The 26,719-nt window shown below is 46.9% G+C and overlaps 1 protein-coding gene across 8 annotated transcripts in view; it reads right to left on the minus strand.

The window, feature by feature from the left end:
- Positions 1–26,719, minus strand: part of LOC121535266 (catenin delta-2) — a 175,514-nt gene that overhangs the window by 65,615 nt on the left and 83,180 nt on the right. For 7 of the 8 annotated variants that reach the window (XM_041842153.2, XM_041842154.2, XM_041842152.2 and 4 more), the window contains 5 exons: positions 21,984–22,018; positions 20,712–20,828; positions 16,735–16,880; positions 14,853–15,405; positions 14,496–14,639 (listed from right to left, as the gene is read on the minus strand). In XM_041842153.2, the coding sequence (XP_041698087.1) occupies positions 14,496–14,639; positions 14,853–15,405; positions 16,735–16,880; positions 20,712–20,828; positions 21,984–22,018 (995 nt within the window). The remainder of the gene's footprint in view (positions 1–14,495; positions 14,640–14,852; positions 15,406–16,734; positions 16,881–20,711; positions 20,829–21,983; positions 22,019–26,719) is intronic. The other variant, XM_041842149.2, reaches the window with a different exon arrangement.

Consider the following 26,719-nt stretch of genomic DNA (forward strand, 5'->3'; position numbering starts at 1 on the left):
CGTTTTACACTGAGTGTACAAAACTTTCCTAATATTGAGTTGCACCCCCTTTTGCCCTCAGAACAGCCTCAATTCGTCGAGGCATGGACAACAAGATGTCGAAAGCGTTCCACAGGGATGCTGGCGCATGTTGACTTCAATGCTTCCTACAGTTGTGTCAAGTTGGATGGATGTCCTTTGGGTGGTGGACCATTCTTGATACACACAGGAAACTGTTGAGCGTGAAAAAACTAACAGTATTGCAGTTCTTGACACACTCAAACCGGCCCGCCTGGCACCTACTACCATACCCCGTTCGAAGGCACTAAAATCTTTTGTCTTGCCCATTTACCCTCTGAATGACACACATACACAATCCATGCCTCAATTGCCTCAAGGCTTAAAAATCCTTCTCCTCCCGTTCATCTACACTGATTGAAGTGGATTTGACAAGTTACATCAATAAGGGATCATAATGTAGCTTTCACCTGGATTCACCAGGTCAGTCTACGTCATGGAAAGAGCAGGTGTTCCTAATGTTTTGTAGACTCCGTCAGTGGAGTGGCCTTACTGAAGAGCTCAGTGACTTTCAACGTGGCACCGTCATAGGATGTCACCTTTCCAACAAGTCAGTTCGTCAAATTTCTGCCCTGCTAGAGCTGCCCGGTCAAGTGCTGTTATTGTAGGCCACACAAGCTCACAGAACAGGGCCGCCGAGTGCTGAAGCGCGTAGCATGTAAAAATCGTGTCCTCGGTTGCAACACTCACTACCGAGTTCCAAACTGCCTCTGGATGCAACGTCAGCACAATAACTGTTTGTTGGGAGCTTAATGAGATGGGTTTCCATGGCCGAGCAGCCATGGAAAGCTTAAGATCACCATGCGCCAAGTGTCGGCTGGAGTGGTGAAAAGCTCGCCGCCATTGGACTCTGGAGTACTGGAAACGTGTTCTTTGGAGTGATGAATCACGCTTCACCATCTGGCAGTCCGACGGACGAATCTGGGTTTGGCGGATGCCAGGAGAACGCTACCTGCCCTAATGCATAGTGCCAACTGTAAAGTTTGGTGGAGGAGGAATAATTGTCTGGGGGTGTTTTTCATGGTTCGGGTTAGGCCCCTTAGTTCCAGTGAAGGAAGATATTAACACTACAGCATACAATGACATTCTAGACGATTCTGTGCTTCCAACTTTGTGGCAACAGTTTGGGAAGGCCCTTTCCTGTTTCAGCATGACAATGCCCCTGTGCACAAAGCGAGGTCCATACAGAAATCGTTTGTCGAGATCGGTGTGGAAGAACTTGACTGGCCTGCACAGAGCCATTACCTCAACCCCATCGAACAACTTTGGGATGAATTGGAACGCCGACTGCGAGTCAGGCCTAATCGTCCAACATCAGTGCCTGACCTCACTAATGCTCTTGTGGCTGAATGGAAGCAAGTCCCCGCAGCAATGTTCCAACATCTAGTGGAAGCCTTCCTAGAAGAGTGGAGGCTGTTATAGCAGCAAAGGGGGGACCAACTCCATATTTTAGAATGAGATGTTCGACGAGCAGGTGTCCACATACTTTTGATCATGTAGTGTATATTCACGTCACCAAAAAATTGATTAAAACACACTGTTTTGAAATGAAGGTGTACAGTAGCCTCAACAGCACTCTGTAGGGTAGCAACATGGTGTAGCTGGAGGACAGCTAGTTTCCGTCCTCCTCTGTGTACATTGACTTCAATACAAAACCTAGGAGGCTCGTGGTTCTCACCCCCATTCCATAGACTTACACATTACGACAACTGCATGAACTGACATGTTGTCCACCAATGAAAGGATCAGAGAATGATCCAAGATGGCGTAGCAGTGCGGTCATGTATTCTGTAGTGTCCTCGTGTAAATAGCCAGTTTTTTTTCTTTTTTTTTCTTTTTCATATACAGTGGGGAAAAAAAGTATTTAGTCAGCCACCAATTGTGCAAGTTCTCCCAGAAAACGTTTGACCTGTGTCATTGCCAACAAAGGGTATATAACAAAGTATTGAGAAACTTTTGTTATTGACCAAATACTTATTTTCCACCATAATTTGCAAATAAATTCATAAAAAATCCTACAATGTGATCTTCCGGAAAAAAAAATCTCAATTTGTCTGTCATAGTTGACGTGTACCTATGATGAAAATTACAGACCTCTCTCATCTTTTTAAGTGGGAGAACTTGCACAATTGGTGGCTGACTAAAGACTTTTTTTCCCCACTGTATATTTCTCAATCTCACTTTCCATCCTTTAACTAAATATACTTTCCTGCAACCCGCCTCATCCAATGTGGAACGGATTCTATTATTTCTTTATACCTTTTTATCTAGAACCTCCGGCTGAAACTAGCCAGCTAGCCAGCTAGCTAGCTACTTGCTATTAGCCACCGTTAGCGGTCTTCAGCATTGTCCGTGGCCTGTAGTACCTACCAGCCAGCTTTAGCCTGGACAAATATCGGCCAGTCTGCACAGTCTGCACAGCGCGCTATCGACCCAGAGCATATCGGATTTTCTGCCGGAATGACTGAATCACTGGACTGGATGTTCTAGCAGTGTCTGAATCCTGGCTTAGGAAGGCCACCAAAAATTCAGAAATTTCCATCCCCAACTACAACATTTTCCGTCTAGATAGAACTGCCAAAGGGGGCAGTTGCAATCTACTGTAGAGATAGCCATGATCTCAGTGATCACTGCCTCATTGCCTGTGTCCATAATGGGTCAGCGGTCAAACGACCACCCCTCATCACTGTCAAACGCTCCCTAAAACACTTCAGCGAGCAGGCCTTTCTAATTGACCTGGCCTGGGTATCCTGGATGGATATTGACCTCATTCCATCAGTAGAGGATGCCTGGTTGTTCTTTAAAAGTTATTTCCTCTCCATCTTAAATAAGCATGCCCCATTCAAAATATTCAGAACTAAGAACAGATATAGCCCCTGGTTCACCCCACACTTGACTGCACTTGACCAGCACAAAAACATCCTGTGGCGTACTGCATTAGCAACGAACAGCCCCCGCGATATGCAACCTTTCAGGGAAGTCAGGAACCAATATACACAATCAGTTAGGAAAGCAAAGGTTAGCTTTTTCAAACAGAAATTTGCATCCTGTAGCACTAACTCCAAAAAGTTTTGGGACACTGTAAAGTCCATGGAGAATAAGAGCACCTCCTCCCAGCTGCCCACTGCAATGATGCTAGGAAACACTGTCACCACCGATAAATCTACGATAATCGAGAATTTCAACAAGCATTTTGCTACGGCTGGCCATGCTTTCCACCTGGCTACCCCTACCCCGGCCACCAGCTCTGCACCCTCCGCTGCAACTTGCCTTGTTCCCCAACTACTTCTCAGATAGAGTTCAATGTGTCAAGTCGGAAGCCCTGTTGTCTGGACCTCTGGCAGTCTCTATGGGGGTGCCACAGGGTTCAATTCTCGGGCCGACTCTATTCTCTGTGTATATCAATGATGTCGCTCCTGCTGCTGGTGACTCTCAGATCCACCTCTACGCAGACGACACCATTTTGTATACATCTGGCCCTTCATTGGACACTGTGTTAACAAACGAGCTTCAATGCCATACAACACTCCATCCGTAGCCTCCAATTGCTCTTAAACACTAGTAAAATGAAATGCATGCTCTTCAATCTAACGCTAATTGCACCCCTCCACCCGACTAGAATCACTACTCTCGGCGGGTCTAACTTAGAATATGTGGACAACTACAAATACCTAGGTGTCTGGTTAGACCGTAAACTCTCCTTCCAGACTCACATTAAGCATCTCCAATCCAAAGTTAAATCTAGAATCGGCTTCTTATTTCGCAACAAAGCCTCCTTCACTCATGCTGCCAAACATGCCCTCGTAAAACTGACTATCCTACCGATCCTTGACTTCGGCAATGTCATTTACAAAATAGCCTCCAACACTACTCAGCAAATTGGATGTAGTCTATTACAGTGCCATCCGTTTTGTCACCAAAGCCCAATATACTACCCACCATTGTGACCTGTACGCTCTCATTGGCTGGCCCGCACTACATATTTGTCGCCAAACCCACTGGCTCCAGGTCATCTATAAATCACTGCTAGACAAATCCCTGCCTTATCTTAGCTCATTGGTCACCATAGCAACACCCACCCGTAGTATGCGCTCAAGCAGGTACAGTGGGGAGAACAAGTATTTGATACACTGCCGATTTTGCAGGTTTTCCTACTTACAAAGCATGTAGAGGTCTGTCATTTTTATCATAGGTACACTTCAACTGTGAGAGACGGAATCTAAAACAAAAATCCAGAAAATCACATTGTATGATTTTTAAGTAATTCATTTGCATTTTATTGCATGACATAAGTATTTGATACATCACAAAAGCAGAACTTAATATTTGGTACAGAAACCTTTGTTTGCAATTACAGAGATCATACGTTTCCTGTAGGCCTTGACCAGGTTTGCACACACTGCAGCAGGGATTTTGGCCCACTCCTCTATACAGACCTTCTCCAGATCCTTCAGGTTTCGGGGCTGTCGCTGGGCAATACGGACTTTCAGCTCCCTCCAAAGATTTTCTATTGGGTTTAGGTCTGGAGACTGGCTAGGCCACTCCAGGACCTTGAGATGCTTCTTACGGAGCCACTCTTTAGTTGCCCTGGCTGTGTGTTTCGGGACGTTGTCATGCTGGAAGACCCAGCCACGACCCATCTTCAATGCTCTTACTGAGAGAAGGAGGTTGTTGGCCAAGATCTCGCGATACATGGCCCCATCCATCCTCCCCTCAATACGGTGCAGTCGTCCTGTCCCCTTTGCAGAAAAGCATCCCCAAAGAATGATGTTTCCACCTCCATGCTTCACGGTTGGGATGGTGTTCTTGGGGTTGTACTCATCCTTCTTCTTCCTCCAAACACGGCGAGTGGAGTTTAGACCAAAAAGCTATATTTTTGTCTCATCAGACCACATGACCTTCTCCCATTCCTCCTCTGGATCATCCAGATGGTCATTGGCAAACTTCAGACGGGCCTGGACATGCGCTGGCTTGAGCAGGGGGACCTTGCGTGCGCTGCAGGATTTTAATCCATGACGGCGTAGTGTGTTACTAATGGTTTTCTTTGAGACTGTGGTCCCAGCTCTCTTCAGGTCATTGACCAGGTCCTGCCGTGTAGTTCTGGGCTGATCCCTCACCTTCCTCATGATCATTGATGCCCCAAAGGTGAGATCTTGCATGGAGCCCCAGACCGAGGGTGATTGACCGTCATCTTGAACTTCTTCCATTTTCTAATAATTGAGCCAACAGTTGTTGCCTTCTCACCAAGCTGCTTGCCTATTGTCCTGTAGCCCATCCCAGCCTTGTGCAGGTTGGAGTCTGTTTGATTGAGTGTGTGGACAGGTGTCTTTTATACAGGTAATGAGTTCAAACAGGTGCAGTTAATACAGGTAATGAGTGGAGAACAGGGGGGCTTCTTAAAGAAAAACTAACAGGTCTGTGAGAGCCAGAATTCTTACTGGTTGGTAGGTGATCAAATACTTAAGTCATGCAATAAAATGCAAATTAATTACTTAAAAATCATACAATGTGATTTTCTGGATTTTTGTTTTAGATTCCGTCTCTCACAGTTGAAGTGTACCTATGATAAAAATTACAGACCTCTACATGCTTTGTAAGTAGGAAAACCTGCAAAATCGGCAGTGTATCAAATACTTGTTCTCCCCACTGTATATCTCACTGGTCATCCCCAAAGCCAACACCTCCTTTGGCTGCCATTCCTTCCAGTTCTCTGCTGCCAATGACTGGAACGAATTGCAAAAATCTCTGAAGCTGGAGACTCTTATCTCCCTCACTAACTTTAAGCATCAGTTGTCAGAGCAGCTTACTGATCACTGCACCTGTACACAGCCCATCTGTACCAACTACCTCATCCCCATATTGTTATTTATTCTGTTCATTTGCACCCCAGTATCTCTATTTGCACATCATCTTCTGCACATCTATCACACCAGTGTTAATACTAAATTGTAATTATTTTGCACTATTGCCTATTTATTGCCTTACCTCCATAACTTACTACATTTTCACACACTGTATATAGATTTTCCATTTTTCTATTGTGTTATTGACTGTACGTTTTTGTTTATCCCATATGTAACTCTGTGTTGTTGTTTTTTTTATCGCACTGCTTTGCTTTATCTTGGCCAGGTCACAGTTGTAAATGAGAACTTGTTCTCAACTGGCCTACCTGGTTAAATAAAGGTGAAATAAATCAAAAATCAAAAATCTAGCACTGAAAGCATAAGCTACAGCTAGCTAGCACTGCAGTGCATAACATGTGGTGAGTAGTTGACAAATGCAGCTAGCTAGTTTAGCCTACTCAAACACCCGGCTCAAACAGAGAGGGATGCTATGTTAGCTAGCTGTCTATGGCTATCCAACACTGGAACTCTTCCAAGTCAAGGTAAGCTTTTGGTTTTATAAATTTATTGCCACCGGGGCCTGCCGGTGTAGTGCTAAACTGCTTGATGACTGTACACTGTACTGCATGATTGTAGCGGGTTTACTAACGGTGTCACGAATTCAGCCAAGGCTGCTCCTCCTCCTTGCTCGGGCAGGCTTCGGCGTTCGTTGTCACCGGAGTACTAGCTGCCACCAAACTATTTTTTAACTAGTTTCTGTGTTCTACTTGTTTTGTCTTTATTGCACACACCTGGTTCCAATGTACGTTAATTTGTTTCCCTATTTTACCCTCTGGTTCTCTCATGGTGTTGTGCGTGATTGTTCGTTGTCTTGTTGTCATTTGCTTTGTGAGTCTGTATTTTCTTCCCTGCATGGAGGATATGTTTATTTACTTAGTTCTGTGTCCTGCCCCTGACTCCGTCCTACCGCTACACACTGACGCATGATAGAATCACACACCCGTTATGGAGTCAGCAGGTACATCCATTCCTCCAGGATCGGTGGAGGAACGCATCCAGCAGCACTCAACCATGCTACAGACTCTTGGCACAGCCATGGATAGAGTGGTACAGACTATGGAGCGATGGGAGAGGGGGGGGGGGGTTTCTACACCTCCTTCCACTACTATTCACTCCACACCGCTGTCCACCCCTTCACCACCTGGATCCATTGGGATTCGGCTCTCGCTCCCGAGGGCATATGATGGAACAGCTGCCGGGTGCCAGGGGTTTCTGCTCCAGGTGGAGCTCTACCTGACAACCATCCACCTGGCTCCCTCGGGATACGAGAGCGTGTCCGCCCTCATCTCCTGTCTGTCGGGGAAAGCGCTCGAGTGGGCCAACGCTGAGTGGGGAAGTATAGACGCGACATTAGTGCGCTATGAGGATTTCACCCGCCGTTTCCGGGCGGTATTTGATCATCCACCGGAGGGGTGAGCGACGGGGGAACAGTTATTCCACCTCAGACAGGGGAAGAGGAGCGCATAGGACTTTGCACTGGACTTCAGGACCTTGGCAGCCAGCGCAGGATGGAATGAGAGGGCCCTGATCGACCATTACCGATGCAGCCTACGGGAGGACGTTCGTCAGGAGCTGGCCTGCAGGGACACCACCCTTAACCTGGACCAACTGGTGGATTTATCGATTAGACTGGATAACCTGTTGGCCACCCGCGGACGTCCGGATCAGGGTCTGTCCAGTCCATTCCCCAGCACTTCCGACCCTACACCGATGGAGCTCGGAGGTGCTGATCTAAGGGTGACCGGAAGGGGGGCTGTTTCCTGCACCAACTGGGGCCGCAGAGGACACACTGCTGGTCAGTGCTGGAAAGGGTCCTCAGGGAGTCGAGGCAGCAGGCAGGGCACTGGTGGACCACCCCAGGTGAGTAGGCACCCGACTCACCCAGAGCTCCCTGTTGCGCACATGTGGGTTCATGTAGAATTTCCTGAGTTTTCCCCGCATTCCCAGCATAAGGTGCTCGTAGATTCAGGTGCAGCTGGGAATTTTATGGACCGTCTATTTGCTCATAGATTAGGGATCCCTATTGTGCCTGTTGATGTGCCCTTCCCTGTACATGCCTTATATAGTCACCCTTTAGGGTCAGGCCTGATTAGGGAGGTCACAGCTCCACTCTGGATGAAAACGCAGGAGGGTCATGAGGAGAGAATTAGTCTCTTCCTGATCGATTCTCCTGCGTTTCCAGTGGTGTTAGGGCTTCCCTGGTTAGATTTTACATTTACATTTTAGTCATTTAGCAGACGCTCTTATCCAGAGCGACTTACAGGAGCAATTAGGGTTAAGTGCCTTGCTCAAGGGCACATCGACAGATTTTTCACCTAGTCGGCTCGGGGATTAGAACCAGCGACCTTTCGGTTACTGGCACAACGCTCTTAACCGCTAAGTTAGCCTCTCGCCCATGACCCCAATATTTCGTGGCAACAGAGGGCTCTCAAGGGATGGTCTCGTCAGTGCTCGGGGAGGTTTGTAGGTGTTTCCGTAGGTGGAACTACGGTGGAGAGTCCAAACCAGGTCTCCACTATGCACATTCCTCCCGAATATGCCGATTTGGCTCTCGCCTTCTGTAAAAGGAAGGCGACTCAATTACCACCCCATCGACAGGGGGATTGTGCGATAAATCTCTGAGAGGGTGCTGCGCTTCCTCGGAGTCACGTGTATCTCTGTCACAGGAAGAGATGGTGGCTATGGAAACATATGTCTCCGAATCTCTTGGACAGGGATAAAGTCGGCCTTCCACTTCCCCTGCCTCCTCAAGTTTATTTTGTGTGAAGAAGAAGGATGGAGGTTTACGCCCGTGCATTGACTATCAAGGTCTCAATCAGATAACGGTGAAGTACAGTTATCCACTACCTCTCATTGCTAGTATGACGGAGTCATTGCACGGGGCGCACTTCTTCACCAAATTGGATCTCAGGAGCACGTACAACCTGGTGCATATCCGGGAAGGGGATGAGTGGAAGACGGCATTCAGTACCACCTCTGGGCACTATGAGTACTTCGTCATGCCGTATGGGTTGATGAATGCTCCCTCAGTCTTCCAATCCTTTGTAGAGGAAGTATTTGTAGTGGTGTATATAGATGATATTCTCATATACTCCGCTACACGAGCCGAGCATGTGTCCCTGGTGCGCAAGGTGCTTGGTCGACTGTTGGAACATGACCTGTACATCAAGGCTGAGAAATGTCTGTTCTTTCAACAGTCTGTCTCCTTCTTAGGCTACCGCATGTCCGCGTCAGGGGTGGGGATGGAAAATGACCGCATTTCAACCGTGCGTAATTGGCCGACTCCAACCACGGTTAAGGAAGTGCAGCGATTCTTAGGGTTTGCCAACTACTACCGGAGGTTTATCCAGGGCTTTGGTCAGGTAGCGGCTCCCATTACCTCCTTGCTGAAGGAGGGACCGGTGCGCCTGCAGTGGTCAGCTGAGGCGGACAGGGCTTTTGGTCACCTGAAGGCTCTGTTCACCTCAGCTCCCGTGCTGGATCATCCTGATCCCTCCTTGGCATTCATAGTCGAGGTGGACGCGTCTGAGGCTGGGAAAGGAGCTGTACTGTCTCAGCGCTCGGGTACGCCACCAAAGCTCTGCCCCTGTGCTTTCTTTTCGAAGAGGCTCAGTCCGGCGGAGCATAACTATGATGTGGGGGACCAGGTTCTGTTAGCTGTTGTTAAGGCTCTGAAGGCGTGGAGACATTGGCTTGAGGGGGCAAAACACCCTTTCCTCATTTGGACTGACCACCGCAATCTGGAGTACATCCGGACAGTGAGGAGACTGAACCCTCGCCAGGCAAGGTGGGCCATGTTTTTCACACGTTTTGTTTTCACCCTCTCGTACAGACCAGGTTCCCAGAATGCTAAGGCAGATGCTCTGTCCCGGCTGTATGACACAGAGGAGCGATCCAGTGAGCCCACTCCCATACTTACGGCTTCTTGTCTGGTGGCACCGGAGGTATGGGAGGTTGACGCGGACATCGAGCGGGTGTTACGCACGGAGCCCACTCCCCCCATGTGTCCAGTGGGTCGTGTGTACGTTCCGTCTGATGTTCGCGATCGATTGATCTATTGGGCTCATACGTCACCCTCTTCTGGTCATCCTGGCATCGGTCGGACAGTGTGCTGTCTTAGTGGGAAGTACTTTAGCTAAGGACGTGAGGGTTTATGTTTCCTCCTGCTCGGTGTGCGCCCAAGGCACCTAGACACCTGCCCAGAGGGAAATTACAACCCCTACCCGTTCCACAATGGCCGTGGTCACATCTATCGGTGGATTTTGTTACAGACCTCCCCCCGTCACAAGGGAATACTACGATCTTAGTTGTTGTGGATCGGTTTGCTTTGGGGGTGTTTTTCTGCTAAGGGGACAGGACAACTTCACCACATCAAAGGGACGATGGACGGGGCCATGTACCGTCAAATCTTGGGTAAGAACCTCCTTCCCTCAGCCAGGGCATTGAAAATGGGTCGTGGATGGGTATTCCAGCATGACAATGACCCAAAATACATGGCCAAGGCAACAAAGGAGTGGCTCAAGAAGAAGCACATTAAGGTCCTGGAGTGGCCTAGCCAGTCTCCAGACCTTAATCCCATAGAAAATCTGTGGAGGGAGCTGAAGGTTTGAGTTGCCAAACGTCAGCCTCAAAACCTTAATGACTTGGAGAAGATCTGCAAAGAGGAGTGAAACAAAATCCCTTCTGAGATGTGTGCAAACCTGGTGGCCAACTACAAGAAACGTCTGACCTCTGTGATTGCCAACAAGGGTTTTGCCACCAAGTACTAAGTTTGTTTTGCAGAGGGGTCAAATACTTCATTCAAATACAAATCAATTTATAACATTTATGACATGCGTTCTTCTGGATTTTTTTGTTGTTATTCTGTCTCTCACTGTTCAAATAAACCTACCATTAAAATTATAGACTGATCATGTCTTTGTCAGTGGGCAAACGTACAAAATCAGCAGGGGATCAAATACTTTTTTCCCTCACTGTATATCAGATCCATGAATGTTGGTTGACTGGAATACATATTATCACAGAAACAACGTTGTGGCACCGTCTGAAATGTGAATAGGTCTACAAAAAGGTGTCCCATTGCAATTTGTGATTTCATTATATACACTGCTAAAAAAAATAAAGGGAACACTTAAACAACACAATGTAACTCCAAGTCAATCACACTTCTGTGAAATCAAACTGTCCACTTAGGAAGCAACACTGATTGACAATAAATGTCACATGCTGTTGTGCAAATGGAATAGACAACAGGTGGAAATGATAGGCAATTAGCAAGACACCCCCAATAAAGGACTGGTTTTGCAGGTGGTGACCACAGACCACTTCTCAGTTCCTATGCTTCCTGGCTGATGTTTTGGTCACTTTTGAATGCTGGCGGTGCTTTCACTCTAGTGGTAGCATGAGACGGAGTCTACAACCCACACAAGTGGCTCAGGTAGTGCAGCTCATCCAGGATGGCACATCAATGCGAGCTGTGGCAAGAAGGTTTGCTGTGTCTGTCAGCGTAGTGTCCAGAGCATGGAGGCGCTACCAGGAGACAGGCCAGGAGACGTGGAGGAGGCCGTAGGAGGGCAACAACCCAGCAGCAGGACTGCTACCGCCGCCTTTGTGCAAGGAGGAGCAGGAGGAGCACTGCAAGAGCCCTGCAAAATGACCTCCAGCAGGCCACAAATGTGCATGTGTCTGCTCAAACGGTCAGAAACAGACACCATGAGGGTGGTATGAGGGCCCGACGTCCACAGGTGGGGGTTGTGCTTACAGCCCAACACCGTGCAGGACGTTTGGCATTTGCCAGAGAACCTTAAGATTGGCAAATTCGCCACTGGCGCCCTGTGCTCTTCACAAATGAAAGCAGGTTCACACTGAGCACATGTGACAGACGTGACAGAGTCTGGAGACGCCGTGGAGAACGTTCTGCTGCCTGTAACATCCTCCAGCATGACCGGTTTGGCGGTGGGTCAGTCATGGTGTGGGGTGGCATTTCTTTGGGGGGCCGCACAGCCCTCCATGTGCTCGCCAGAGGTAGCCTGACTGCCATTAGGTACCGAGATGAGATCCTCAGACCCCTTGTGAGAGCAGATGCTGGTGCGGTTGGCCCTGGGTTCCTCCTAATGCAAGAATATATGCTAGACCTCATGTGGCTGGAGTGTGTCAGCAGTTCCTGCAAGAGGAAGGCATTGATGCTATGGACTGGCCCGCCCGTTCCCCAGACCTGAATCCATTTGAGCACATCTGGGACATCATGTCTCGCTCCATCCACCAACGCCACGTTGCACCACAGACTGTCCAGGAGTTGGCGGATGCTTTAGTCCAGGTCTGGGAGGAGATCCCTCAGGAGACCATCCGCCACCTCATCAGGAGCATGCCCAGGCATTGTAGGGAGGTCATACAGGCACGTGGAGGCCACACACACTACTGAGCCTCATTTTGACTTGTTTTAAGGACATTACATCAAAGTTGGATCAGCCTGTAGTGTGGTTTTCCACTTTAATTTTGAGGGTGACTCCAAATCCAGACCTCCATGGGTTGATACATTTGATTTCCATTGATAATTTTTGTGTGATTTTGTTGTCAGCACATTCAACTATGTAAAGAAAAAAGTATTTAATAAGATTATTTCATTCATTCAGATCTAGGATGTGTTATTTTAGTGTTCCCTTTATTTTTTTGAGCAGTGTATTTGATGTTGATGCAACATTTTGGACAACCAAACGAGCAAAAAACAACATTAAACCACCAGATGTGAAATGTTGCCCTGTGGGGTTGCCTAAAGGCCAACACAGACTGTACGATTTTAGCCGTCTTATGCTACGATTTTGCCACCCCAGACAAAATGTCCACATTGTGGGCAAATTCTTAGGTCATAAACGATTGTCGGACGTCTTGGCTTGTTCAGTGTGACAGGGACTAGATCTGCCGATTAAGTACCACTATGTGCGGTCGTAGGCTTTGACAAAGTTCTGGCACTGTCAAAAATGTTGAGCCTTTATCGTGTAGTGTGGCTGGCGTTACGAGCCGATACCGGAAGGAACAGGTCCGGGAGGAACAGGGCCAATAGGAACAGGGCCGGCACTGAGTATGCACACAATAATATGATTGTTGTGAATAGCTAGATTAATATAATAGTTCGATTTAAACGATGACATGCTTTGCAAGAAGAACGATTTCCCTAATAATCTTGTTTACATCTAAAATCAGGCTACCTGATGGGATTTTGATAAATGCATAAAATCGGCAATCAAAATCAACGTTCTACCACATGTTATTTTTGGGAAGCCTCTGACATATAAAGTTTGCATGTGAAAACTATTTCTAAGATGCATACTTTCAGTTTTTCCGAACTCACTTCACTGGCGCATAAGCATAGAGGGAGGCTTGCGCTGCTGGTGCTGGCACATGCGGAAATCAAACTACTGCAGTTTACGTAGCCTGCGTCGGCTGACGTAGCCTCTCAAGCCAATCACAGAATGTGATGACAAAACTGAAGCAAATCGTACAATCTGGCCAGGTTGATATCAAGATATAAATTTTTTATCATTGCACAGTGTGAACGCAGGTTGATGTTTATCATCATGAATCTTGCCATGGAGGTAGAGCTGAGTGATTTCCGCTAGATGGGCCAGCTACAAAGTCAAAATTGGCTATATCGTAAAGGATTCAGCAAAACAAACATTTGCTTTTTGATCTTAATTTAAGGTTAGGGTAGGCATTAGGGTTAGTAGTGTGGCCAAAGTTAGGGTTAGGTTTATATTATGACTTTGTGGCTGTGCCAGCTAGTGACCACTCTGCACAGCTGCCTCCAGTGCAAGATTCATGACAATAAATGCCAATAATCGTAAAAGACTGAATCCGACGTACAGTGTGAGAAGGTCTTAAAGGAGGTGAAAGATTAGGTTGAGAATCAGCAGAGTGGCTGTGAGGATATGATCCAACAGCCTTCATGGACAGTCTGTACCATCTCAACCCATGCTCAATGAAACACCAGTAAGAATCACAGTTTCTTTCATATAGTAGCCTGCAGTCTTTACAAACAGGAAGCAATATTATAACTCCAATTCCCTAGCCTTTAGGAAACTAAAGCTTTTCAGATCGTATAGTAGGATTTCATAATATGCAATGAAGTGAGGCGGAAATTCTGTGGAGAGGATACACATGCTCATTAAAGAAAGTATTAGGCTAAATACTGTGGAGTGAATTTGACAATGGTGGGCGCCTCCGACTCAGTTTTTCGAGCGTAAATTCTGCAAGATTAATTTTGATTAATTTCTGTCTAATATCTAATGATCTGTGACTACAAAACAAATTGCCATCAAGATGCTAATCGGATTTGCATACCTGAACTGAAAAATGTAGATAAGCTAAACAATCTGATGGAGCGATAAAAATTGTTGTTTTTTATCATTGAATAATAACCCTCTATAACCTACTGTGGAACAATAACACTTGGTTGGCTAAGAAGTGGGCGAGCCACAAAGTAAAATATAAGGGGATGCCCAGTGCTGCAGGGCAGGGGCTCCGGACCGGCTGACTCACCCTGGTTTTGATTGAGATTCCTGAGAGAGGGCTTCTGGTAGACCCTGTCCTCGTAGATGGGGTCAATGTGGTGCTCAGGAGACTGGAGAGGTCGCAACTCTGAGCCCAGGTGACTGTGTTGGCTGCTGTAGGAGCCTCTGGACCCTGAACACCACAACACAAATACAGGAAACATCGTTATATGATTCCAAACATGGTTAATAACAACATCTAGTATTATCAAGCCTATTAACTACAGCATTTAAAACAATTTGAGAGAATATTTATATATCAATAAATACAACCCATAGAAAAAACACTATTTTAGACATAATATATATAAAGATATTATCTCTCTGTCTGAGCATGTGAACCCACCTGCCAGGCTGCCAGGCCTCCCGAGGGTGGCGTTGGCGTACAGCTCGTGGGAGATCTTGTACTGATCTGAGGAGTGCTGCATGCGCTTGCTGGGGGACAGGGTGGCATAGTTACCCACGGTGGAGCTGAACTGATGGAGAGGAGACGAACCCGAGGTGTTGCCTGAAGAGGCCATGTGCAGTGGAGACGTGGAGGACAGTCCGGCAGACCCCGCCACCATGTTTATGGGGGAGCTGGTGCTGTAGGACTTTGCCAGCCGGCTGGGGGACTGCTTGGGCGAGGAGACCCGCTGCAGGGTGGCGTAGCTGGGCATGTCGGAGGCCGAGCCAAGGCGCTGGAGCTTGGTGGGCGAGCCCACAGCTTGTATGGAGTGGGGGGAGCTCACACGTTGGGCGGGCAGGGTGGAGCAAGAGTAGTACATGGAAGGAGTGGGTGGGGTGTCAGGCATGTGGAAGGCGCTGCCATGGCTCTGGGCAAACAACTCTCTATCTCTGGACTGGGACTGGGAGGTGTCTACACTGGCAGCCAGCTGGGCTGCACGGCTAGATGTCACCTGAAGAAACACAGGAAGAACCTTATTATTGTTTGCATTATTGTTTCAATTGACATTTACCCTGCTCCTACCCCCCAATGGACATGCAACATTGTTACAGTTGTAAATTTAGTGAGCTCCAAAGGTATTGGGACACATTTGTTGTTGTTTTGGCTCTGTACTCCAGCACTTTGGATTTGAAATGATACAATGACTATGAGGTTAAAGTACAGACTGTCAAATTTAGTTTGAGGGTATTTTCATCCATATCGTTTAGAAATTACAGCACTTTTTGTACACTTTTTGCCGGACTGTCCCCACATTTTAGGGGACCAAAAGTATTGGGAACTTGACACATGTTTCTAACACTTGCTACCATGATTACGGATAGTCCTGAATGAATCGTGAATAATGATGAGTGAGAAAGTTACAGACGCACAAATATCATTCCCCTAAGACATGCTAAACTCTCACCATTACAATAACATTGGAGGATAGCATTTTTTGTAACCTTCTCACTTATCATTATCCACGATTCATTGAGGATTATCCATAATCATGGTAGCATCTACAAAAATTTAGAAGTGTTTAGAAACATATTATATTCTTATTTACAATAAAAGTGACTCCAAAATGACACACTGCATTATTTACCATTCATTTCTATTGGGCACAACATAATCTGAAACACAACCAAAACAAACAGCAAATGCATCCAACACGTTTGTAGAGTCACAAGCTTAATGTAATTATTGTGTGCTAGGAATATGGGACCAAATACTTAACTTTTGACTACTTTAATACACATTTGTCCCAATACTTTTGGTCCCCTAAAATGGGGGGACTATGTACAAAAAGTGCTGCAATTTCTAAACGGTTCACCTAATATGGATGAAAATACCCTCAAATTAAAACTGACAGTCCGCACTTTAACTTCATTGTCATTGTATAATTTCAAATCCAAAGTGCTGGAGTACAGAGCCAAAACTGCAAAAATTGTGTCACTGTCCCAATACGTTTGGAGCTCACTATATGTATGTATATATTGTTATTATTATTATTATTGTTTCATTCACATCTCTTTCTGACCTGCACTGTTGGAGCTCGGAGCTTAAGAATTTCACTGTACCCTGCAATTACATCTGCGACCCTGTGCATGTGACTAATAAACTAATCTAATCTAATCTTCCACCTAGATCACATGCCATCTTGAAATCCAGACTATACAGCAAAAAGGCTAAATTATCTTTGACCTTGGCAATCTAAGAGCACGTTCCAAATGGCACTCTATTCCTTATAAAGGGCTCTGGAATATGGTGCCATTTGGGACACAACCTAAATCTCACCCACCTGGTTGTAACTGTGGACTGCCCCTCCCACCTGGCCACTGCGGGGCGGGGCCTCTAGTGTCTGGTTGCTGTGGTAACCGGCTGGGTAAGGGAGTGTTCCATCCTGATTGTTGAGCTGCAGTGCACTCTGGGATAGCAGGCCTTGTCCTGTTTGGGGAGGAGAGTGGAGCTGAAATATTGAGACAACCTCTTACCCTCTGTCTCTGTATCCCCCACACTCTCTTTCACCTCTGCCTCTCTGCATCCATCACTCTCTCACTCTCTCTGCCTCTCTTTCAGTCTCTCGCTCCCAGTCTCTCTCCCCCTGTCTCTCTCTCCCTGTCTCTCTCTCTGTTTGTTTTTCTCTGTACATAACTACCTTTATACCTACCTACCTCTTTCTCTGCCTCTCTCCCTCTCTCTCTGCCTCTCTCTCTCCCTGTCTCTCTCCCTCTCTCAAACCCAGAGAGGCAGAGATGGAGAAAGAGAGAGCATGCATAATGGATCAGGAGGGATCAGGAGGAATTGGGAGTCACTGAGCACAAGTGGTGCAGAATGAGGCCAACAATAAAAGTAATCACAGACTACAGAGTTTTTTGGGCCCCACAACTCTCGTACAGGTAATTTCAATTGCATGCAGAAAAACTAACGCTGACCTGCATTTTTGTGCTTTGCCAGAACTCCTGTAAATAACAGCACAGTTTGCATTCAATTCAAATAGTAACACTAACATCAGCATTTTATTTCCATAGGCCTACATTTTCATTACATTACCCAAGCAATAGGATGCTGTGTATTGTATTATACAGTATACTGTATATTAGCCACAGTATTGTAAATCGAAAATAGAATTACTGCACACAAAAATAAATACAATTTACTCTACACTACAGTACAGTATAGTAGCATACTATTTTCAGCAACATAGCTGTGAGTACTGTGCGTGTCATTAAATAAAATGCTGTGAACCTGTTTCAGTGCTCTACGCCGCTCTCAGGTCAGTGAGGCTTCCTCCCTTGACTGCCTTCACACCTTCCTCTGTGTTTACTCTCACATCCATGTTGGTCTGGCAACACCCACCTTATTTTCACATTAGAGTGGAGTAACTGGCCCAATAACTGCCTTTGGCACACACACACGCACGCAAACATCTCTCTCTCTGTTACCCCGCCACCCACACACACATTACATTTTAGTCATTTAGCAGATGCTCTTATCCAGAGCGACTTACAGTTAGTGAGTGCATACATTTTTCATACTGGCCCCCCGTGGGAAACAAACCCACAACCCTGGCGTTGCAAGCGCCATGCTCTACCAACTGAGCTACAGGGGACTCTCTCTGTCAACCCCCCCAGGAAGAGAGTCCGTGTGTGTGTGTGTGTGTCACCCCCCCCACACACACACACACACACACAGGAACACGCACTGCACATACTGCCATAATTTTCATTCAAGAAAAGTGAGCTAGCTCATTATGAAAAATCTGATTGCTGTAACTAGCACTGAAAATGCTGTCGTAAGTGACTCAATATTATTTATCTTGTGACATTTATCTAATAGCGGCTGTATGAAAAACAACTTCATACTGTTACATATGTGCATTGGAGCATTTAAGTAGTCGAGTATTTCATAAATACATAATCATGTTAATGGTAGCGAGTCTTTGGGAGAGGATTTCAGGAAGTTAAGTGAATACTACAGGATCCTTCTTAGAAGAGTCCGTGTGTGTGTGTGTGTGTGTGTGTGTGTGTGTGTGTGTGTGTGTGTGTGTGTGTGTGTGTGTGTGTGTGTGGTAAAGTAAAGTAGTCCAGCAGACCAGAGGAATATCCCTGGCAAGGTGGTCGCTTAGGGTGCTTTAAATATGCAGGGAGTGGCTCCTTCATTCATCTAGTCTATAATCTGTATTCTGTATGAACACATTTACATTTTTCATTTTAGCCTAACTGCTAGAGAGGGAATGCACATGCACGTACAAACACAGACTATGACACACATACATGTATGCATGCGCACGTACGTACGTATACCCATAGACACACACACACACAGACTGCATATACTAGTACTATCTGCACATTTTCTTTCTTTCTAGCTCCAAAACTCGCTGCTCTTTTCAACACATTGAATATGAATGTGATTGCTTTTGTAGTGGCTGTTTTGAAACCATATTCCTCATACACATGTGTACTCTGCTGTGCTCAAAGGAAGCTGCTGATGCCTCGGTGAGACATCATTTCCATATCAAACCTTTGACATACGCTGAATCTCTCCTGACAGCTAATACTCTCTCAGTAGCTCGTAGTAAAAAGATGAAGATCATTGCTTGGATCAAATGAAGTGAGGGATCAGAAGAAAAGGGAAAACAACTGTTTTGAATGCAGAACGCGTGATAAGAGACTTGAACACCTGCAGTATCTAGTTCCTGATTGAAACATTCACAGTCATTGACATCACTCAGTGCTCTACAAAAGAGAGAGATCCTATTACCAAGCATTTCTGTATCTGGTTGATTTTGTACAGATAATTCTTGACATTTTTCTTGACATTTAGACTTTTGATAAGCCAATCATCTCTAAAAATGTCCAAGATGAAAAAGTGTTGCAGTGAACTTATGCTATCTGTGTTGGCTTGAACAATATCTTCCTGCCTTTTTCATTTGGGACGACATGCTATTTGTCTATTTCTAGTGATTCATGAATTCTAAAATACACTATATATACACAAAAGTGTGGATTTGGCTATTTCAGCCACACCTGTTGCTGACAGCCATGCAATATCCATAGACAAACATTGGCAGTAGAATGGCCTTACTGAAGAGCTCAGTGACTTTCAATGTGGTACCGTCATAGGATGCCACCTTTCCAACAAGTCAGTTCGTCAAATTTCTGCCCTGCTAGAGCTGCCCCGGTCAACTGTAAGTGCTGCTATTGTGAAGTGGAGTTCTGAAGCGCGTAGCATGTAAAAATCGTCTGTCCTCGGTTGTAACACTCACTACCGAGTTCCAAACTGCCTCTGGAAGCAACGTCAGCACATGAACTGTTCGGGGAGCTTCATGAAATGGGTTTCCATGGCCGAGCAGCCGCACACAAGCCTAAGATCACCATGCGCAATGCCAAGCGTCAGCTGGAGTGGTGTAAAACTCGCCGCCATTGGATTCTGGAGCAGTGGAAACGTGTTCTCTGGAGTGATGGATGACGCTTCACCATCTGGCAGTCCAACAGACGAATCTGGGTTTGGCGGATGCCAGGAGAACGCTACCTGCCCTAATGCATAGTGCCAACTGTAAAGTTTGGTGGAGGAGGAATAATAGTCTGGGGCTGTTTTTCATGGTCTGGGCTAGGCCCCACTTAATGCTACAGCATACAATGACATTCTAGACGATTCTGTGCTTCCAACTTTGTGGCAACAGTTTGGGAAGGCCCTTTCCTGTTTCAGCATGACAATGCCCCCGTGCACAAAGAAAGGTCCATACAGAAATTGTTTGTCGAGATCGGTGTGGAAGATCTTGACTGGCCTGCACAGAGCCCTGACCTCAATCCCATCGAACACCTTTGGGATGAATCGGAACGCCGACTGCGAGCCAGGCCTAATCGCCCAACATCAGTGCCCGACCTCACTAATGCTCTCGTGGCTGAATGGAAGCAAGTCCCCGCAGCAATGTTCCAACATCTAGTGGAAAGCCTTCCCAGAAGAGTGGAGGTGGTTATAGCAGCAAAGGGGGGACCAACTCCATATTAATGCTCATGATTTTGGAATGGGATGTTCGACAAGCAGGTGTCCACATACTTTTGGTCATGTAGTGTATCTTATCTATGGTAAGGATACAATGTCTTTCAGCTTGGAAATCAAACCATTTTATTCACGTTTCAACTTTCGAAAAAGGCAGATGTTAGATGACTGAATGTAATGTAAATGTTGAGCGGCTTCACTGCAAGTAGATTGTATGTTTTAATATACCAAAAAATTGTCTGCACTGTATAATGTAAGGAGCATCCTTACTGTCACCTGTGGAGAATTCCTGGGAGTCAAGGATCCCAGATTCCTGGAGTGACCTAATGCAGGAGTCCACCAGCTCCAAGCCAGTCGTCAGTTCCTCCTCAATGTCCTTCTGTCCGTCTGTGGAGACACAGCAATGAATGGAGAAGCAGGATTATTGTACCGTTACCTCACAAATAGTCCAAAATGTACAAGCAGCTGAGGTTTACTGCAGGCACACTGACGGCAAAGTGGTAGTGACCATGCTAGATAAACCAAAAGCTCTGTAAATAATAAAATAATATGCCATTTAGCAGACGCTTTTATCCAAAGCGACTTACAGTCATGCGTGCATACATTTTTTTGTGTATGGGTGGTCCCGGGGATCGAACCCACTACCTTGGCGTTACAAGCGCCGTGCTCTACCAGCTGAGCTACAGAGGACCACTGTAGCTTCACTATTCACTGAAATGTGTCTCTGCCGTGCCGTACCTTCTCCTTGTCTATCTGTCTGTCCGTGCCTACAGAAACTGACATACTTGTCATCTGTCTTCAGTTTGGCAAACAGTGCCAAGGGATAAAGCCTTACACAAGAGGTTTAAGATCAGCATTAATCTCTCTTCAATAGTGGCAGGCATGGAGGCTGAGGCTACTACCGTATAAGGATGATTACTATGTTTTAACTCTGAGATAATTATGTTTGTGCAACATTCCTAAACACATTCCAAACATTTCTAAACTCATCCATCAGTCCTGTGTGGCTCAGTTGGTAGAGCATGGCTCTTGCAACGCCAAGGTTGTGGGTTCGATTCCCATGGGGGACCAGTACGAAAGAAAATGTATGCACTCACTACTGTTATTTGCTCTGGATACGAGCATCTGTTAAATGACTCAAATGTAATAAAAATCAGTTTAACTTTCACATAGTAGATGACTAAGGGGAAGCAGAATCCTGAACATGACTTGCAGTCATAAATCTTTGACCACTGCTTCAATCAAATCCTAAACTACCTATGTTTGAAACTTTAGAAGACAAGGGTGTGGTATGTGGTTCATACTTTGCTCTAGTCTCAACTAGATGTCCATATTTCACACCGGACAGACACAGCGCTTGCTGTTCTGTCTGACAAATTATGACAGCTGTCCAGACCTAGGAGCGAGGCATGGTCCACTCCACTCCACTCTCAAGATGCACCTATCATTACAATGTATACAATTCCACTGAGCTTGCTGCATGCTCTGTCACATAATATAGAACAAGATGCATTGGTGAAGGACTTAGTACAATGTACGTACCTTGGTTATTCCAGCGAAACTTCTCATCTGCTGAACTGAAAGAGAGAAAGAAACAGATCATGGTCAGACTAGAAAAACAGCAAACCTTCATTTCCCTCTGCCGTAGCATCCTAATGCCCCAGCCTTGAGCACTACCTGATGACTGGGACATTTTCATCCATTTATTTACATGAATCAAATTCTATACACATCCACATAAACTCACAGTAACTGTAATACAATGACAGTTCCCCCCATTAGTCAGAGAGGGAGGATGTGGTTTGGGTGAGATGCTGCTAAAGTAACACTTGCTCTGTCCCCAGTCTGTCTGTCTATCTATCTGTCTTTCTGTGTGTGTGGTGTGACTAGGCTACAGTACTGTAGAGCAGAGCACAATGGGAGTGGGGATGACTAAAGGGATCCCTTCCTGTGGTCAATATGCTGTCATCTGTCAGAGCAGCCCAGCCAGCCAGCACTAAGCCTGAACGGGGTCTCCCTCCAGGGGGGAGGTGAGGGGGGTACACAACACACCACCCAGAGAGACAAGGGACATGTGGTCTGGGGAGAACAAGCTTTCAGAGCCGCCAGTGCCCCCCTCTCTCCCGCCCCCCCATAGCTGTCACCCCACCCTGAAAAAAACCATGCCAGCACATGTACCACTAGGAGGGTGACACATATTAACAATGTAGCCATGAAAGCACCACCTACAGGAGCAAGACAAGGCCACACAAGACAATATTAACACATCACAATGAAATGCAACTATTCATGGAGACCTTCAGCATTGTCTGTAATGATTCTGCCAGGTTACAGCCAGGGGTGCTTAATTCTATACAGGCTATATTTTTAACTCTACATGAGTGGATGACTATCCAGGTGGTAAAATGGCTCCCCACTGAGAAATCAACTGCTGCCCTCTCATCAGAGCAGAGATTGGCACAGAGTGCTCCTTCAGCCAGCCAGCCTTTATCCTTTTCATGGGGCGATATGTTGATATAGTCGCTAAGCCGGGGCCGTCACATGGACTCAGATAACCACACTGGGATCGATGGGAGATTATCTCTGATCTGGAGCACACAAACAAAAATCATAATAACTATAGAGTCACTGGAAATGGGAGCTTGAGTGGAGTATCGAGCTCTGCTGGCCCCATCACATGATCAATGTGAGAGTGTCACAGAGATGGCCCGGCCCGACGCTAGCTGCCTCAGAGCTCAGCCGCCACTGTGATCACTAGGCTAAATGGTCATTTACTGGCCCTTTGGCCAAGTAGCAGCTGCTAAATCATCCCATTGATTTCTCCTCCACAGTTCCTATTGTGAGGCTGTCTCTGTTTACAGTGGGGTGACCAATTGCCAGAGAAAACAAAACAAATAGGGGCTCTACATCGGCTCGCAAGTGCTCATTCATCACCCGTTCTTTATTGAACAATGAAAACATAAAGCAGCACCCAGGGCAGGGGAGGAAGACAGGAAAGGGAAGAGGGACAGTGTTTTGGGCTTGAGTGGCCTCTCACAGAGACACTCTGATGGTCTGAAAGGATTGATGATAATAACCAGTACCTCCTATCTCACTCTTGTGTTTGCCTCAATAATTTCCCCTTACTTTTATAACTTCATGTTGGTTACTATAGCATGCCTGTAGGCCTACATCTCAGTCTACAAATCTTAAGCTCTAAAACTACTAGGCTATACTGAGAAATGACTCGACAGAAATATAAGCTATTAAAAACAAAAATCTATGTTTTAAAGATGCACTATGCAGAAATCGCTCTGCCATTTCCTAGTTGCAAAATAGTTCGCCTAATTTCAGTTTATGTGACAAAACAAGCAAGTACAGTGCCTTGCAAAAGTATTCATCCTCCTTGGTGTTTTTCCTATTTTGTTGCATTACAACCTGTAATTGAAATAGATTTTTATTTGGATTTCATGTAATGGACATATACAAAATAGTCCAAATTGATTAAGTGAAATTAAAAAAATAACTTCTTTCAAAAAAGTCTATGAAATAAATAATGGAAAAGTGGTGCGTGCATATGTATTCACTCCCTTTGCTATGAAGCCCCTAAATAAGATCTGGTGCAACCAATTACCTTCAGAAGTCATAATTAGTTCAATAAAGTCAACCTTTGTGCCGTCTAAGTGTCACATGATCTGTCACATGATCTCAGTATATATACACCTGTTCTGAAAGGTCCCAGAGTCTGCAACACCACTAAGCAAGGGGCACCACCAAGCAAGTGGCACCATGAAGACCAAGGAGCTCTCCAAACAGGTCAGGGACAAAGTTGTGGAGAAGTACAGATCAGGCATATATTTTGCATCTTCAAAGTGGTAGGCATGTTGTGTAAATCAAATGATAGAAACCCCAAAAAAATCCATTTTAATTCCAGGTTGTAAGGCAACAAAATAGGAAAAATGTCAAGGGGGGTGAATACTTTCGCAAGCCACTGTGTAGAAAATCATTGTACCATCTAAACCTCTGTGAAATATATTTTCCATTACCAACAACATTGTATTTCCAACTGTTTGAAGCGGGTGTACAGAAACTCAAGTAAAAGATGCAAAAACAAAACATAAGAATGGGAAGCATAGAAATAGTGCACATAGAACATATCTACTTCTTCTTAGACTTGCTTTCAATGAGAATGACAGATCTATAACACACATTTCTATGTGAATTTGGTCAGGTCGCCCAAAAAGTTACATATTGCAGCATTAAGTGAGAGGTAGCCATTGGACTGAAGCCGGAAAAAAAAGGAAATTCACATGAGCACCAGAATGCATACTTCACCAAGTGTGACACTCTGGCTCCGGGACTTTTGTATTTGAGCCAGGGTGTATTTGTTTTGTTGGGTTTTGTTGTGGGGTTCTGTTGTATAGGGTGTATTCGTTTTTATTAATAAAGTCATGTTTCTTGGACACGCTGCGCCTTGGTCATACTTAGACGACATAGACGACCGTGACAGAAAAACCCACCGTAAAAGGACCAAGCAGCGTGTCAAGCGGCAACAGGACCTACCTACACAGGATTTATGGACGCCTATCAAGGATTCATGGACATGGGAGGAGATACTGGATGGAAAGGGTCCTTGGGCACAACCGGGAGAATATCGCCGCCCTCGTGAAGAGCTGGAGGCAGCTAGAGCCGAGAGGAGGTGGTATGAGGAGGCAGCACGGAGTCGAGGCTGGAAGCCCGTGGGTACTACCCAAAAATTTCTTGGGGGGGGGCTTAAAGGGAGTGTGGCGAAGTCAGGTAGGAGACCTGCGCCTACTCCTTGGACTTACCGTGGAGAGCGAGAGTACGGGCAGACACCGTGTTACGCAGTAGAGCGCATGGTGTCTCCTGTACGCAGGCATAGCCCGGTTCGGTACATTCCAGCTCCACGTATCGGCCGGGCTAGATTGAGCGTTGAGCCGGATGTCATGAAGCCGGCCCAACGCATCTGGCCACCAGTGCGTCTCCTCGGGCCGGCTTACATGGCACCAGCCTTACGCATGGTGGCCCCGGTTCGCCCACATAGGCCGGTGCGGGTTATTCCACCTCCCCGTACTGGTCGGGCGACGGGGAGCATCAACCCGGGTAAGGTTGGGCAGGCTCAGTGCTCAAGGGGGCCAGTAAGCCTGCACGGTCCGGTATTTCCGGCGCCACCTCCCCGCTCCAGCCCAGTACCACCAGTGCCTACACCACGCACTAGGCTTCCTGTACGTCTGCAGAGCCCTGTGTCTCCTCCACGCACTAGCTGTATGGTGCGTGTCTCCAGCCTTTTCCCACCAGTGCCTACACCACGCACCAAGCCTCCTGTGTGTTCCCCGAGTCCTGTGCGTCCTGTTGCTGCTCTCCGCACTAGGCCTTATGTGCGTCCCCAGGGTCCAGCATGCCCTGTTCCTGCTCTCCGCACTAGGCCTTATGTGCGTCCCCAGGGTCCAGCATGCCCTGTTGCTTCTCCCCGCACTAGCCCTGAGATGCGTGTCCTCAGCCCGGTACCTCCAGTTCCGGCACCACGCACCAGGCCTACGGTGCGCCTCAGACGGCCAGAGTCTGCCGTCTGCCCAACGGGGCCTGAACTGCCCGTCTGCCCTAAGGCGCTTGAACTGGCCATCTGTACTGAGCAGCCAGACATGAGCAGCCAGATCAGTCAGCCAGCCATGAGCAGCCAGATCCGTCAGCCAGCCATGAGCAGCCAGATCAGTCAGCCAGCCATGAGCAGCCAGATCCGTCAGCCAGCCATGAGCAGCCAGATCCGTCAGCCAGCCCTGAGCAGCCAGATCCGTCAGCCAGCCATGAGCAGCCAGATCCGTCGGCCAGCCATGAGCAGCCAGATCCGTCAGCCAGCCATGAGCAGCCAGATCCGTCAGCCAGCCATGAGCAGCCAGATCCGTCAGCCAGCCATGAGCAGCCAGATCCGTCAGCCAGCCATGAGCAGCCAGATCCGTCAGCCAGCCATGAGCAGCCAGATCCGTCAGCCAGCCATGAGCAGCCAGATCCGTCGGCCAGCCGCGAGCAGCCAGATCCGTCAGCCAGCCATGAGCAGCCAGATCCGTCCAGCCAGCCATGAGCAGCCAGATCCGTCAGCCAGCCATGAGCAGCCAGATCCGTCAGCCAGCCATGAGCAGCCAGATCCGTCAGCCAGCCATGAGCAGCCAGATCTTTCAGCCAGCCATGAGCCGTCCAGCCAGGATCCGCCAGAGCCGTCCAGCCAGGATCCGCCAGAGCCAGCCAGCCAGGATCCGCCAGAGCCAGCCAGCCAGGATCCG

The sequence above is a fragment of the Coregonus clupeaformis genome, chromosome 21 (assembly GCF_020615455.1).
Source record: "Coregonus clupeaformis isolate EN_2021a chromosome 21, ASM2061545v1, whole genome shotgun sequence".
Classification (NCBI taxonomy): domain Eukaryota; kingdom Metazoa; phylum Chordata; class Actinopteri; order Salmoniformes; family Salmonidae; genus Coregonus; species Coregonus clupeaformis.